Below are 16,881 nucleotides of genomic sequence, written 5' to 3' on the forward strand. Positions count from 1 at the left end.
TATCAAGAAATCTACAGTACACACAAATTATTTCCATAGCCCAACACATTGCAGGCTTTCAAAGGAGATTTTTTTTTTCATTTAAATAACCAGTTGCTCCAAGGTGAGAGGACAAAATAATTGCTTGATATTTCTTATGAAACCTAGAAGAGTCATTAAACATTAAAATAATTTTTGGAATAGCAACTGTATTATTCTTGATGCAGCAAAACCAAGTGGCACCATATAGACTCACACACTTACATGCAAAAGCGTTTGTGAACAATCTTGTGACACAGGAATATATATGCCTTTGTGTGCATTGTATGAATATATAGAGAAACAAATGGCTGGGGTCGTGGGATTCCATCTTCACTCACAGCTACAATATAGCCTATATGGATCCAGCCATTCCCATTTTTGTCACTTTCAAGATTTTTGGGCAAAAAAACCATCAGGTGATTGAAGAAAGTTTAAAATGGACAAAGCATACAGTAACATTTTATTTTCATTATTTTTATTTTTGGTGGTGCTTTTATATAAATTTGAATTAAACTAGACAAATGGAGCAGACCTTTGTGGGAATGCTTTCTTTTCACATCTAAATAATGAAGAAATTGGTGGATGTTACCAAACAAAAGGTAAGGTAATATGATCCAGACTCTGATATTTTGTTGCTATGGAGATGTGGAATGTGATGTGGTTGAAGCTGTGGAATGTGTCATCAGAGATGAAAGCGTTAAAGACATAGAAAGAGAAAAGAGAAAAAAAAAGAGAGGAGGTTTGTCTCTTTCCTCTGCCAGAGTTACTTCTATGTTTAGACTATAATATCAAATAGGCAACAATGAGAAAAGCTGCAAGGATGGAAGGAAGGAGAGGTTTGGTAGAGCAACCTGCAGAGAAGAGAATGACACCAAATTTGTTTTAGATAATATGTACTAAGTTGGATAATCTTTGGATAATACATTGAAGCAGTTCAAAAAAGAATGTATGAAAAATTTGCAAAGATGGAAAAAGAGGTTAAAGAAAAAGTTAGGAAACTGGGAAGTTTTGCAAAACAAATGTTCGGAAAAATAAAACATATTAATGGGAAAATGGAAATTTTAAAAAGCAAGATGATGTTATGTATAGAGAGTTAGAAAAGAGAACTGAATAATGTGGCAATATTGAAATTGAGAGGAGGAATTCTACTTGAGATTTAGAGCAATTCCAGAAAACTCAGATGAAGATATTAGATAAAGGATTATTAAAGCTTTAGAAAACTTTTTGGATTGAGAAGAGGAGGATACTGAAACAGAGATTGATAAAGTTTATAGAATAAATTCTAGATTTGCCAGAACAAGAAATGTGTCAAAGAAAATTTCGGTGCACTTTGTTGAGAAGAAAGCAAGTGATCATATTTTGCAGCAGCATTTTAATACAAGATTAAAAATGGATAATACAGATGTTTTTTTAGAAGAACAGAAAGTGGGGGGGGGGTTGACTGAAAGATTAAATACACAAAAAAATCTCATTTAGATAGGACAACCTATTTAATATTTTCTTTCAAAAAGCAGAGATTTTGACTGAATTATATTTAGAAGGTGAGAGAGCTTTTAGAAAGATTTAAAGATGATTTGGAAGGGATTTAAATGGAGGTGTCAGAAGAGACACAAAAACCACAACAGATACAACTAGAGGATTTATTTTTGGGATTGATGGACAAACAACTAGAAAAAAAGTCATGGAATTTTGTTTTTATATATGACAAGTACAGCAAAATTATTATATTCACAAAAGTGAAAAGACTGTATCCACAAGGGAAGAATGGTTGGTGAAGATGCTGGAATTTGCAGAGATGGCTAAATTAAGGAACAAAATATTTGAAAAAAGAAAAAAACACTATGTACATTCATTGCTGACTGGAAATTTATGAACTTTTTGCATTAAACAAAAAATGTACAGCTACATATTGAATTAGGGAAAAAAGATAATAAAAAAGGAGAAATTGTTTTTGTAATAATGGAATAAGAGGTAATATAGTATATTTGTAATTGGGATTTATACTGTAAAGCAGGGGTGTCCAACCTTGGCAACTTTAAGACCTGTGGACGTCAACTCCCAAAATTTTGGGAGTTGAATTCCACAAGTCTTAAAATTGCCAAGGTTGGATACCCCTGCTGTAAAGAAAATTGGAAGCAACTACTTTCTATTTTTTTCTTTTTGCACTCTTGACTTTTTCTTTGTTCCCCTTCTTTCTCTTTGTATAAGTTGTTCTTAGTTTTTTTTTCTGTTTAAAATTCTTAATAAAAATTATATATTAAAATATATACAAAGATTAAATGGGTGGAACTTCATGCAGTATGGTCAGCGGAAAACACAAAGTAGATAGATAGTATAGACATATGTTATAATTACATTCTTGACAATGGACATTCACAAAACAGTTATTAGGTGTGACACATTATAGCACCAGTGAGCCATTTAACACATGCAGTGTGATGCAAACTGGTCTCGATGTAATCCTTGAAAAATAGTGCTAAATCTTCAAATGAATAAATTTCAACTCAGTTGTTTCATATAAAATCAGTCTTTGGCATTTCTTTTCTCAAGGACAACCATCTTGAGATATTAGCCCAGAGAGTTTATGTGTTCCCTTCTTTGTATTTGAACATGGCTCATTTTTGACATCAAAAACGAATCCATTTATTTTTTTTAGCGTAGCCTGACTACTCTTGTCGTACATACAGTGCAGAGGGCTTCTGCTGACAAATGGCCATTATTTCATACTGGAATATAAGCCAGTATATGAAAAGGGTACAATATGAAAGAATAGATAGGGGAACAGAGATGGTATGAGTACCCCAGGGGTAAAATGGTAGAATTTTATATTTATTTATAATAATTAAAATCAGTAAATCTGGGTCTCCTTAAACTATTTTTAGAGGCCTGCTAGGAAATATGCATTCTTCATTTCATACTGCTTACTTCAAAAAGAAATATTTCTGCTTTCCTCTGTCTGTGGTAGAATCCCTACAATTTTCTGCACTTCCCTTTTCTACTTGGCAGACCAACTCTAATGGATCTTTCTACAGTGCCTATGTGAAGTTTAAGCAAGTCCACAAGGTGGCTTACAAAACTGGTAAGTTCAAGTGGGACCTATAACAAAAAAAATTACAGCAGGGAGTTGCCCTCTTTAAGGCTCTAGCCAGGCTACAGATTTGCTTTGCTTCCAGGTTTCCCCAGTCTGCTCTGGCTCCCCTCCACCAGCTTTTTAAATTTCACTCATTTGTCAGCATTTTATGATAACTGGGTCTATCCAATCCTTATTCAATTACTTGGAGAGTTACTTTCTTCTTTTGAGTTTCCCTTTTTTGGAGTCTGTCTGTAAACTTTGGGTCTCCACAAATCTAGACCAGGTTTGGTAGTATTTTATTATTATTTATTGCACTTATATACCATCCATTGGTTAAAGGTGACTCTGTTGTTGTTAATTGCGAAGTCGTGTCCGACCCATCGCGACCCCATGGACAACGTTCCTCCAGGTCTTCCTGTCCTCTACCATCTTCTGGAGTCCATTTAAGTTCTCATCTACTGCTTCAGTGACTCCATCCAGCCATCTCATTCTCTGTCGTCCCTTCTTCTATTGCCCTCAATCTTTCCCAGCATTAGGCCCTTCTCCAGTGAGTCCTTCCTTCTCATTAGGTGGCCAAAGTATTTGAGTTTCAACTTCAGGATCTGGCCTTCTAAAGAGCAGTCAGGGTTGCTCTCTTCTAGGACTGACCGGTTTGAACGCCTTGCAGTCCAAGGGACTCGCAGGAGTCTTCTCCAGCACCATAGTTCAAAGGCCTCAATTCTTTTGTGCTCAGCCTTTCTTATGGTCCAACTTTCACAGCCATACATTGCAACTGGGAAAATCATGGCCTGGACTATACGCACTTTTGTTGGCAGGGTGATGTCTCTGCTTTTTAGTATGCTGTCTAGATTTGCCATAGCTTTCCTCCCCAGGAGCAAGCGTCTTTTAATTTCTTGGCTGCAGCCCCCATCTGAGGTGATATTTGAGCCCAGAAAAATAAAATCTGTCACTACCTCCATTTCTTCCCCATCTATTTGCCAGGAATTGAGAGGGCCGGATGCCATGATTTTGGTTTTCTTAATGTTGAGTTTCAAGCCTACTTTTTCACTCTCCTTCTTCACCCGCATCAAGAGGCTCTTTAGTTCCTCTTCACTTTCTGCCATTAGAGTGGTATCATCTGCATATCTTAGGTTGTTGATATTTCTCCCGGCAATCTTAATTCCAACGTTTGATTCATCTAGCCCTGCCTTTCTCATGATGTGCTCTGCATATAAGTTAAATAGGCGGGGCGACAGTATACAGCCTTGCCGGACTCCTTTTCCAATTTTGAACCAATCAAAGGTGACTCTAGGTGGTCCACAATCATTTAATAAAAATGCCATATGAAACATTAAAACAGCAGAGATCTTACATTTAAAATTCAGTTAAATTTTGGTTGTTTAACTGGTACCTGGAGACAATGTTCTCTCAGGGTCCAATCTGGGTCAGTCATTGGGATCAGAGGTTTTGTCTTCTGGGCTTTTGGACTTGTGCTGGAGCCCCATCCTCTCTCTAGGCCAGAGGTCCCCAACCGGTTCCATGGAGAGAGGTTTTTCTGCGGACCGGAGGGAGCGTGGTTTTGTGTGCTGCCTGCATCTCATGGATGGGGCTTTGCTTGTTTGTGTGGACTGACTGCTGGCATGCCGCGTCCCGATACTGGTCCATGGCCCCGAGGTTGAGGACCCCTGCTCTAGGCTGAAGGTGGGCTCCAGCACAAGTCCAAAAGCTCCAAAGACAAAACCTTTGATCCCAGTGACCAATCCAGTTGGACCCTGCACTATGTTCTCTATTTGAATACAGGGCACCTTAAAATTAAGAACTCAAAGAAGCCCTCTTATATTTTCATAAAAACAATTATTCTATTAAGCGATTGAAAAACAATGTTCAAGACACATTTCTCGAAATTTCTTTGCATATGTGATATGTATGGGTACCATAATGTTTAACCTCTTCAGTATCACAGATTGATAGCCCTAAATGACAAACATTTCATTTCTTTTTTTCTTTTTCTTTTGGCTTGGTGACTACAAGTTGAGTCTTAGCTCAAAACCATTTCATTTATATAGAAAAAGTGCTGCAACTCAATGGTGGATACACTTACTTTAATTCTTTCTTAACCTCATCATAGTCAGCTTGCACCTTCAACTTTTCTTCCAGTTGCTTATAGGCAATAAAGAAATGAAAAATAATTTTGATTAGTCTTATTGCCTTTGGCCTTCCTACAAAGTTAATAAATATAGTTGTTGCTGTTGTTATTTTATAGTCTGATATGAACAAATTGATTTCCTGTGGTTTATCAATGACATCAGCTCTATTTCTGTATATCACTGAGACTATGTGTCTAGATCAGGAGTAGGCAACCTTGGCTCTTTTATGACTCGTAGACTTCAACTTCCAGAATTCCTAAGTCAGCATGGCTAGCTCAGAAATTCTGGGAGTTGAAGTCCACGAGTCATAAAAGAGCCAAGGTTGCCTATCCCTGGTCTAGATGAAATGAGGGACTAAGAAATCCTGAACGCAAGACCACTTTTGGGGTTTGTGGATAGTTCTCAAACATAGGATGTGGACAATCTGCCTATTCTAAATGAGACTTTGCTGCCTTAGAAGAAATAAGCAAAGATTTTGTCGTATGTTCTAATTTACACTTATGGTCCAAAATGACTCTTGTGTTCTGGAGTGCCTATATTCTTGTTTAATTAATCAGGCATGGATTATTGTTATATTCTATGTTTATGCTTGATCTGAAAACTGTGGGTGATCTTGAATGAAGCCAGGTTGCTGAATGGGATACCTGGTGCTGCACACATTACATCTGTGTTGAAGCAACTGTATTGGTTGCAATTAGATATCAAATAAGATTTAAAATTCAGCTTTCAACCTACAAAGCTTTAAGCAATATAGAACTTTCACTGTAAGACATTTCTTGAATTCATCAATAAGGACTGAGCTTTTTTTTTTTTTTTACAATATTGTAATGTCTAATCTATTGACCTCTCTTCAAGATAACTACCATCTTCTGCTCAAATCTAGGTCTTTTTTGCAATTGATGGTTGTTCCACCCACTTTGAACATGCAGATACCTATCATCATAGGAAGAAGAGAAATTGGAAAAACTGACTTAGTAAGGCCTTTGACAAACGTGAAACTGTGCACTCCAGCCATTTAGATTGAGTGCTTCCACAGCCTGCAACAGTTGTGGAAAAAGATTAGCATAATAGTTATCTGGAAGAACCCAGTGAAACACAGAGTGGAACAAAAAGTTCAAGCTGTGAGACAATCTGGCTCTAACTATCAACTTGGTTCTTTTTCAGACAAAATAAAAGGCATGATTCTAATGCTGTGCAAGGTCTAAAAATACTCCTCCATGAGCTTGCAGATGATGCATTAACAGAAGGGGGATGGGAGAAATTCCTATGCAGCAGTTAAGAAAAGTTTATCAAGAAGCCCATCCGATGTATTAACCTAAACAGTGGGCACAAAAAATGAATGAGGAAGATCAGCTTAATAAGTCTTCCAGATTTTAGCTTGTCTCGTATTTAATCACTCAATCTGCATCAAATTTAATCTCTTCCTCCAATGGGGGGGGGGAATCACACAGCTGTGAACCAGGATTTTATATTAATAATATCCAACCAAATATTGGAGATAGAGTATTAGGCTGTGTTGTTTTTTCTCCAACTAAGGAACATATATCTATGCATACAGCAACCAGACTTCACTCAATTTCAAATCAAGAAATAGGGATTATGAAATATGTTTTTTTAAAAAAACTTCTGTTCAACCCTCTCAGAGCCTGGACAAGTCTCTGCAGTTTTCTTGGCAAGGTTTTTCAGAAGTAGTTTGCCACTGCCTCCTTCCTAAGGCTGAGAGAAAGTAACTGGCCAAGGCCATTCACTTGGCTTTGTGCCTAAGACAGGACTAGGGCTCATAATCCCTGGGTTTCTAGCCTGATGCCTTAACCTCTATACCAAACTGGCTCTCATGAAATATGTAATATGTTATCACTCAAAATCTCTGCTTCCCAAAGAGCAAACTCCCCAAAAACACTGCCCTCCTATAAACTCTCATAGACTGGTTGTTTCCTGGGCAAATGAGAGTATCTCAAGATTCTGGCCTGTGAATGGCAGTTAAATTTCCTGATGCAGAACAAATGGACTGTATCTGCCTACTTACTGACAGTCCAGGTTTGAGACCCAAGCACTGTGCAACGGGGTGAGCTCCTGTTACTTGTACCAGTTCCTGCCCATCTTGCAGTTTGAAAACACCCAAATATGAGTAGACAGGTACCACTTTGATGGCAAAGTAACAGCGTTCTGTATGCTTCGGCATATAGTCATTCTGGCCACATGACCATGGAAGTGTCTTCAGACAACTTGGCTCCCTCAGCTAGGAAATGGAGATAAGCACTGCCTCCTAAGTCAGATATAACTGGTAAAGGGGAAATCTTTACCTTTACCTTTCTCTTGGATGCTTTTTTTCTGACAGAACCAAACTGAATTCTAAATTAACTGGTTGAAAGGACCTATCAAAGCAGTAAGAATAATGTGTACTTGTCAAAATAGCATTAGAGGCCCAAATATGCAATTTACCTTCCTCCCAGATCCTGTCTAAAGCAATATAGGAAACCAAACTGCTTGCTTACTTTGAGAGTGCTGTTCTTGGCAGTCAGCTGCTGCTCGAGCTGGGAGATCTGGCTGGTGGAATTTTCCCGAAGCTTGGTAAGGTTGCCTTGAAGTCTCTGAACATCTTCAACCAGCTGAGCAATTTCTCGTTCTTTGGAGGCCAGTTCTACTTCCAGGCTGGATCGTGTTAACACTTCAATGGCCTGCTCCTAAGAGATAAAGGAAATTGGAGAGAGAGCGAAGACAGAGACGATCACACAGTGGCAAAGCAACATGCCAAAGATTACCTGCAGTGCGTTAAAAATGTTGGAGAACAAAAATGAAAAGCTAGTATGAGGTTACAGAGAATGGACAGATCAACCTAAAATTCCCAGTATCAAATGTACTATTTTTTCCCAGGAAGTGTTAAAGCATGTTAGAGAAAAAAAGGTTGACAAAATCTTGCTTAGACTGATTACATCATTGTTTCAATGTATAATCTGATTTATTCCATATGGCATTTTATGGTGTTTTTCACCCAAAATAGAGACTCCTAAATATATAACCTATCCAATGATTCCAGGTGCCACAAAACTCTCTTTAGAGCCCCTTTTCCATTCCCTAATTTCCGTGGCAATTAGGAGGTGAACTTGAGGTATGGAAAGTGGGATCTGGACTATAAGTTCTCCTTCCTAGAGTGATCTTCCAGATTTCCTCATTATCATTGTTTTCAGCTTGATTACTAACATATTTCTCCAACAAATAATTTGTGCAGCTGAATTTACAGAACTGCCAAAGAATAAAACACATCTGAAGTCAGTCGTGATTAACAAAAACATGTAGCATCAATCACCTCAATAATATTTGCATACATGTAACAAAGACTCAACTCTTGGCAAATTAAGAAACAGATTTAATAGAAAATGCACATGTTCCAGATTTCAGTGTGAGAGAAGAAATATCTCCTTTTTGTTCTCTGCATTTTAAAATACAAATCATTTCGTATTTACAGATACAGAGTTGCTGTCTGATGGGGGCTGTTTTAAAACTTTTGAAAAGGATATTTAATTTGAATTAAAGTCAATGAACATAACTGCTTTTTAAGTCAGAGCTATTAATCGGTGTCGTTAGCTTACAAGTCTGATAAATAAGTCTGCTTTTTGGATTAAGTCAGAATTTATTATGCAGTCTAATTTTTATTTCCACACAATTTCTTATTTTATGCAATGGAACTTCTACCCAGAAAATCTACTTTCAAGGCCAACAGCCTTCCCCAGCCTGGCTATTTCTAGATGTATTGGAATTATATCTCCCTCCCTCCCTCTCTCTCTCCCAAGAATAGCAATTTGGGAGAAAGCTGGGCTTGTAAAATAATCCTGATTATCTTGTACTGCTATTGTTAGCACATTTTGTTTAACTGAATCATAGGCCTGGAAGGGACCTCTGAAGTTCCTGCTGTAACTAATATTTGCTTCAATCATACTTCAATATACAATGTTCTGTTAATTAATCACTATTATTTTGAATAATAAACATTCTTGGATGTTTTGGTAGTGACACTCTTGAACCTTCTGGAGACTGTTTCCATGGTTCTTATGAAACTTTTAACTAAGGCAGCATTTGATCAACTTTGGAATTGGTCATTTATGTGAACTTTCAGGATTGGATTGTAATTATATACAAACTAGAAATAAAATGTTTAAGACCAACTCTAATTCAGTAAATAAGCCACCCAAATAATCCAGGGCCTGTAGCTTGCTTAGCACTTAACTGGAACTGAACACTTAAAACTAGAAACTGCCTTGATAATAATAACAATAATGGAGTTGGAAGGGACCTTTGAGGTCTTCTAGTCCAACCCCCTGCTCAGGCAGGAAACCCTATACCATTTCAGATAAATCATTGTCCGGTCTCTTCTTAAAAACATCCAGTGTTGGAGCATTCACAGCTTCTGGAGGGAGGTTGTTCCACTGATTAATTGTTCGAACTGTCAGGAGCTAACTGATGTTTTCCCTGGTTTCTGAAGAATCACAACCCACAAGCAGAAGATACAATGAAACCATTATTACATAAATTTGTAAAGCCTTGTCGAAGATTTCACTCAGGCTTACAGCATCTTGCTTGTGTAATAATGATAAATTCTATCTATGTCTATATCTAATTCTATCTAAGACTACCTATGATTTGGGCCAATGTATTCTTCCTTCAGGGGAACATCACATGGAGAGCTCTTTCTATAAAAACTAATCAAATTAAGTGCCTAGATCCATCTTATGTCTTGCAGTGTATGTATGCACGTGTGTGAACACAAACACAGGTAGTTCCTCAACTTACAGCCATAATTGAGCCCAACATTGAGCCCAACCAGTGGAACAACCTGCCTCCAGAGGCTGTGGATGCTCCAACACTGGAAGTTTTTAAGAAGAGACTGGACAGCCATTTGTCCAAAATGGTATAGAGTTTCCTGCCTGAGCAGGGGTTGGACTAGATGACCTGCAAGATCCCTTCCAATTATTATTATTATTATTATTATTATTATTATTATTATTATTATTGATTATCGCACAGTCAGCCAGATGTTCAGACTGGATTTGGCATTTTGTCTACCTATCGAGTCCTTACCCAGGACCTGGGATAGGCAGATGTGGATGTTTGATGGTATTACAGGTATCATCGCAGGATGGAAGCAGTTCCTCATAAGGCCGCCTTTTGCAATTGACTAATAGCGAATTTGTCAATGCCAAGTGTGTTCAAGTGGTGCTCCAGTTGTTTTGGGATTGCACCCAAGGCGCCTATTACTATTGGTACTACCCTTGCTTGCTTTTGCCACAGTCTTTCTATTTCTATTTGTATGTCTTTGTATTTTGTTATCTTCTCCAGTTCTTTCTCTTCTATTCTGCTGTCTCCAGGCACTGCCACGTCCACTATCCAGACTTTTTTGTCTTTCTTATCGACAATTGTTAAGTCTGGGGTGTTATGTTGCAGGTGCTTGTCTGTTTGAAATCTGAAGTCCCAGAGCAGTTTAATTTTATCATTTTCTATGACTTTCTCTATTTTATGATCCCACCAGTTTTTGCTTACAGGCAAATGATATTTTTTGCAGATCTTCCAATGCACCATTGTTGCTACTTTGTCATGCCGATGCTTGTAATCAGTCTGTGCAATCTTCTTGCAACAGCTTACCAAGTGGTCCACTGTTTCTTCAGCTTCTTTGCATAGGCGGCACTTACTGTCTGTTGCTGTCGTCTCAATTTTGACTTTGTATGCATTTGTCCTTAAGGCTTGGTCTTGTGCAGCCAGAATTAGTCCCTCGGTCTCTTTCTTCAATTTTCCTGCTCTTAGCCATTGCCAGGTTTTATTATTATCTGCTTCCCCAGCTATTTTTTTCATGTATTGGCCATGTAGTGCTTTGTCTTCCCATGCCTCTATTCTGTTCTTCATTTGGTCTTTCTTGTAGGCCAGTTTGGTCTCTCCAGTAGTTAGTAAGCCTTCCTGATATACTAATTTCAGTGCATCTTCATCATTGTTCTTCAGATATTCTTCCAAAGCCATTTTTTCTTCTTCAACCATCTGATGTACTTGTAGCATTCCACGCCCACCTATTTGCCTTGTTAGATAAAGTCTATCAATGTCACTGCGTGGATGAAGGGCATGATTCATTGTCATTATTTTTCTGGTCTGCCTATCCATTGCTTTTAGTTCTGCTTGAGTCCAGTCCACTATTCCAGCTGTGTACCTAATGACTGGGATTGCCCAGGTGTTGATTTATTATTATTATTATTACTATTATTATTATTATTATTATTTCTGTTGCTAAGCGAGACATTTTACAATATTTCTTGCCACAATTAAGTGAATCATTGCAGTTGTTTAGTTAGTAACACAGTCATTAAGTGAATCTGTCTTCTCCATTGACTTTGCTTGTCAGGAAGGTCGCAAAAGGGGATCACATGACCCCGGGACATTGCAACGGTCATAAATACAGGCTAGTTGCCAACTGTTCGAATTCTGATTTTGTGACCATAGGGATGTTGCCATGGTTTTAAGTGTGAAAATGGTCATAGGTGCCATTATAACTTCAAACGGTCACTAAATGAACTGTTGTTAAGTCAAGAACTCCCTGTACCTAGAAGTGTTAGGCTATGCATAGAACAACAAGAAAAAAAAAAAGCTCCATTATCATGAGAGCTGGGCCCTGACCCTGAGAATAATGCAGGATCTATTCTAAGGGCTACATATCATATAAATGCTCACTGCTCCTGGAGATGAAAAGATGGTTCAGCAGCAAGGGAGAGACATCACTTTCTGTAACTTGCTAGCATGCAACCGGTACAAAATAATTAGAGGCATAGCATGAAATTCTGTACACCCCCTATTCCGTTTTCCATCCCCAGATTACTTTTAAGCTGCCCAGGGTTGGTTTTAAAATGGGCAGCTGTATAAATGTTTTAAATAAATAAATATAATTTCAGCAATCTACTGGCAGAAGAAAGCAGGAGAAGTGGCTTTAGATTAGCAAGGCTAAAGACCTTCCACCTTCCCTAGGAAAACTGTCGAGCTATTAATAGACGCTTCCCCTGCAAACACCCTACTCCTGAAAGGTCCAGTTCTGAGGTGGACAGATAAAAGTAATTCTATTTAAAGGTAGTAGAGGAAAATGAGATTTCCAGGGTAGAAGATTCTGACTAAATAATTTAGCGCTACACAGGAGGAAAGTTTAAGAAGTTTGATGGCAGGCATTCCAGAAAGGGGATTATTGGAAATAGGTGCTGCCTCTTACCACATCTGGTGCTTTCTGAATCTGGTTAGCCAGCTGGAGAGATTTGTTTGCAGATGAGAGTTGCTCCTTCAAGGACTCTGCTTCTCTTTGAGCTACCTCTGCCCTCTGAAAAAGGGGGGGGGGAATCAGGAAGTGAGGATGGGGGAGAGGGAGAGAATGTACATTTGATTTAACAACTGGCAATTATTGCACGAACATTCATCAATTCATGCCCGACTGAGTATAATTGATTTTCCTAAACACTCAACCTAATAAATGATGGGGGGGGGAAGAACCTCAGAATGTGATGGATTTTTATTTTAAAGAGTACAAGGAAGAAATAATTGAGCGATTATGACAGTAATTTAACGCTAGGAGCAAGGAATCCCCTGCTGACACAAATGCTGCGGCCCACTGAATTTCCCAGGCTGGATGAATGCGAGTGGAAATGGATTCCTTTGATTCAATTGCCTTCTGTATTCTGAGCCAAAGCAGGCAGAGTTGCCTGATTCCTTGTGGGAATAATTCTCATGAGTAAATGCTGAATTAAGTGATCCTCAGTCTGCCTTGCCTGAAACAATCACAATGGCCTTTTGTTGAGTCTTTTTCTTCCATAACCGTCTCTCTCCTTTGCATACATGCACACATTGAAGTATACAAGGTAGGGAGAATAATGGTTACAGGCTTAATCCACATTACAGTTTTATCCTGCTTTTTTTTTTTTAAAAAAAAAAAAATGAGACAATAACCTCTGATATGCCAGAGATTATCAAACATGTTTCTCATCAGCCCAAACCAGAATAGTCAATTATCAAGATGATGGGAATTGTACTTCCAATATCTAGAGAACCCACCTTTTTCCACCCTGCTCCAAGGGACATGCTGTACCATGTGGAATAGTCTCTCTCATCCTTACAAAAACCAGGATAAGGAAATAGAAGGAGAGGCCCTCCAATCTACAAAATCCCAAGTGGATGCATAGCGCTTACAAGCCCTGGGCTCTTCTATGCATAAATGCAGCACGCTGCAAGGATATGACATTTATGAGATCTGTTCCTATAAACAGCTTGAGGACTGGATCAAGGCTGCCCAGTAAACTTTCTGGCTCTGAGAAGAGTTGCTGGATCAAGTTCTCCTTAGCTGAAATTTGACACAGCAACTGTTTCCCATTTGTTTTTAATGAATACATGACACAAAAACAGTAGCTCTAGAAGGAAAAGAAGCGCATGGAAATATTAAATTATAAATGTGCTTGTTGGAGCAACCTCTTTTGGATGCTTTAAAGCAGAAATAATTCATCGTATATGGTGCTTACTATCCATAGTTTATTCAAGAGAGGGGGGGGGAAGGGTGTTTGTTCTTCCTACAGCTCTCCAAACTAGCTAAAGTGGTCAGAAGAAGAAAGGCTTTGTAGGTCTCTCCAAATCCAGTTCCAGAAAAACTGCAAACTTGGATGCCTCCGTACTCCAGCATCTCAAATTTCAGGGCTTCCAGTGAAGTCTCTCTCTTTCTCTCTCCCCAAAATGGTCTCAGAGTTGGAAGCATGATATATTCTCAGTGGATTGATTAAAGTCATTTATTTACTACCTTTCAGAACAATATACTGAAAAGAATTTATAATCTATATAAATATCTGCAAATATAAACCCAATTATTAATGAAAAAGCCGGCAAGAGATCTGTCACATAAGTCTCCGTAGCATTGTTGCTGACTTCCTCCCTCCTTCTTGAGCAGACCTGGGCATTTTACATTCCATGGGTCTCATCTGGCCCACAACAGCGGGCACTGTCATCAGGGCTGGGACCGTGACGGGGTGGGTGGGGGCGCACCTGCCCTCCACAACAGTCCGTTTCTCATGTGGCCCTTTGAGACCATTAGCTGCCCACCCCTGCTCTTGAGGGATCCTTCCTGGGACGGGGTATTCAGGGATCATTTCCATAAGGCAGTTACTCCTGCAATCCATCATCAAGCCCTGTGGAAGGAGTGATCTTGTCATCCACTGAGACAAGAGCATTTAACCTCCCACTGAAGCATTGGCACAGATAACCCATCCCAATAATCAGCCTCCAAAGCTGCTGCAAGGATGGGTTTTCAGCTAAGGAAGAAATGTTCTGAAGGAGAGGTTGGGGAGGCATGAGGGGGCTTCTTTTCCACTTCCAGCATAAGACTCCTCTAAATTGCAAAAGGATAGTCAGAATGTAAAAGACTACACAAAGAAAATAAACTTAAAGAACCATGTTTGTCCCAACCTCTCTAACTGAAGGAATACCAGAGTTTCCTTTCAACTTGCTTACAGTTGACCACTGTTAAGTTACTCTTGATATCTGATAGAAGCTATAAGAAAGTTGCATGGAGCATTTGCATCATTTGCACAATGACAGTACAATGCCATGATGTCCCTTGCCCCTCTGTAGATGCCTGGGCTTTCAACTAACATGCAAGGATGGGTGCAGGAGGAGCAACTGTTTCTCCCCCCCTCAAGATGATAATAGTGATCTAAATCATTTCCATAATCATAATTTTCCTGCAGGACACAGGTATCTATCACCCCATCTTAGGAGACAAGATCCTACCTTTCTCCTTCACTGCTGGAATGTTAACATGAGATACACCCAATTTAGAGGTAGGAGATAAGGATTCCTATCAAAATATGAGACTCAGCATATGTAAAACTGGTTTAACAGGTATGGCTTTAATGCCATGTTTAGCCATATTCCTTCACCAATCTTACATTTTAAGTTTCATCCAAGGCTTTGACTTCCTTCATTTTTTCATTCTTTTGGTGTTTAAACACAATGCTTCCATTAAAAGAAAATACTTCACTAAGAACTCAGTCTTCAAGCTTTCATTCCTATTTTGCAGAGAATTTCCTCCTAAGAAGTTTGTCTATGGAGATTCTCAGTCATCCGGGACATGCTTTTTCAAAAGATAACTGGACTTTGTTTTTCCTTGACGACATTTCACTTCTCATCCAAGAAGCTTTATCGGTTCAACCAATGAAGCTTCTTGGATGTGAAACATCTTCCAAGAAAAACAAAGAAAGTCCAGTTGCCTTTTGAAAAGCATGTTTGAGACAATCCCAAGGAATTTCTTTACTTGTCTCTTCAAGTAAATCGTTTTTACTAGAGAAGATATCTTTACATGGTATATTGATGGAATAGGGAATCAAAAATAATCCTTCTCTCCCATCTGGTGCATGCAGTAATTTTGATTAACCTTAAAAATTGGATCAGGTCTATAACCAAGTCTATGTTCTAACTGAAGTTTAAAAATACAAAGATAAAAAACTAAATAAAACTAGCTTCCTTCCTCCTTCCGTTATATATTCAAGATGCACAGTGATTAATATTTATACATTACTTATATGTAAGGATATAGGATTATACATATGTTGTATATAGTATGTTTAAATGTGTGTTATGTATGTATACACTTTGAGAGCAGGAAACTAAATTTCATTTTTAATGTGTGCTATTGTGCCCACAGTAAAAATGACAATAAAGGTTATCTATCTATCTATCTATCTATCTATCTATCTATCTATCTATCTATCTATCTATCTATCTATCTATCTATCTAATACAAAAAAAACCATGAAAAAGACAAGGTAAAAGTGCAGTGAATTTCTTCTTCTTCTTTTCTTCCCTCTGTTTTCCCCTACACCAAGGGTAGGCAACCTTGGCTCTTTTATGACTCATGGACTTCAACTCCCAGAATTCCTGAGCCAGCTATGCCAAGGTTGCCTACCCCTGCCCTACACCCAAGATAAGAGAAAAAAAAAGTGGATCAATGATTGGATAATTGGGTACAAAGAATATCAATGGCTGTTCCATCTGTCATTCCCACTTAACCAAGAATTGAAACAAGGTTACCAAAACTGGAGGTAAAGTCGATAGTGATAATTTATACTTCAAAAGCAAGAATGCATGGAGACAAGTGTACAGGCTGCTCTTAGGTCCTTAACTATGACCTGGTCATTTTGATATCTTCAAGGGCGATGACAGTGGAAAAAAAAAGCTTTCTCATCAAATCTGAAAAGAAGACACTATCCAACTTTAAATTCTTACTTGATTTGCTCTTTCAAGGTCTGTCATGATCATCTCAATTTCATCCGACCTAAAAACAGATAGAAGAAAGGTCTATTAAGCTCTGAAGAACAAGTAAAAACATATCAAAGACCAATCATCTGGTCTTTTCTTTATGTCTATAACATTTGTGAAGAGCAACATTTTCTTCAAAAATCTTAAAAGTGATTTTCTTATATCAAAACATTATAAAATTAAGAATTTAAGTCAGAACTTTCATAATTCTAAAAATAGCATCTGGGTCATCAAAACAATTAGCCAGAATAACTGACATATTATTTAATTGTTGAAGTGAAAAATAAAATAAAATAAATGCCACAATATATAATCCTGAGTTTGGGAACTGGAGGCTCACATGGGGTC

The 16,881-nt window shown here is 38.2% G+C and overlaps 1 protein-coding gene across 6 annotated transcripts in view; it reads right to left on the reverse strand.

Moving 5' to 3' along the window:
* The window catches only part of CUX1 (cut like homeobox 1), a 372,829-nt gene that overhangs the window by 118,363 nt on the left and 237,585 nt on the right, over positions 1 to 16,881 (reverse strand). For all 6 annotated transcript variants that reach the window (XM_039333966.1, XM_039333967.1, XM_039333965.1 and 3 more), the window contains exons 9-12: positions 16,501 to 16,549; positions 12,455 to 12,559; positions 7,716 to 7,904; positions 5,175 to 5,233 (exon numbers count right to left, since the gene is read on the reverse strand). In XM_039333966.1, the coding sequence (XP_039189900.1) occupies positions 5,175 to 5,233; positions 7,716 to 7,904; positions 12,455 to 12,559; positions 16,501 to 16,549 (402 nt within the window). The remainder of the gene's footprint in view (positions 1 to 5,174; positions 5,234 to 7,715; positions 7,905 to 12,454; positions 12,560 to 16,500; positions 16,550 to 16,881) is intronic.

The sequence above is a fragment of the Crotalus tigris genome, unplaced genomic scaffold (assembly GCF_016545835.1).
Source record: "Crotalus tigris isolate CLP2741 ecotype Arizona unplaced genomic scaffold, ASM1654583v1 scf7180000024514.4999324561:1519799, whole genome shotgun sequence".
NCBI lineage: Eukaryota > Metazoa > Chordata > Lepidosauria > Squamata > Viperidae > Crotalus > Crotalus tigris.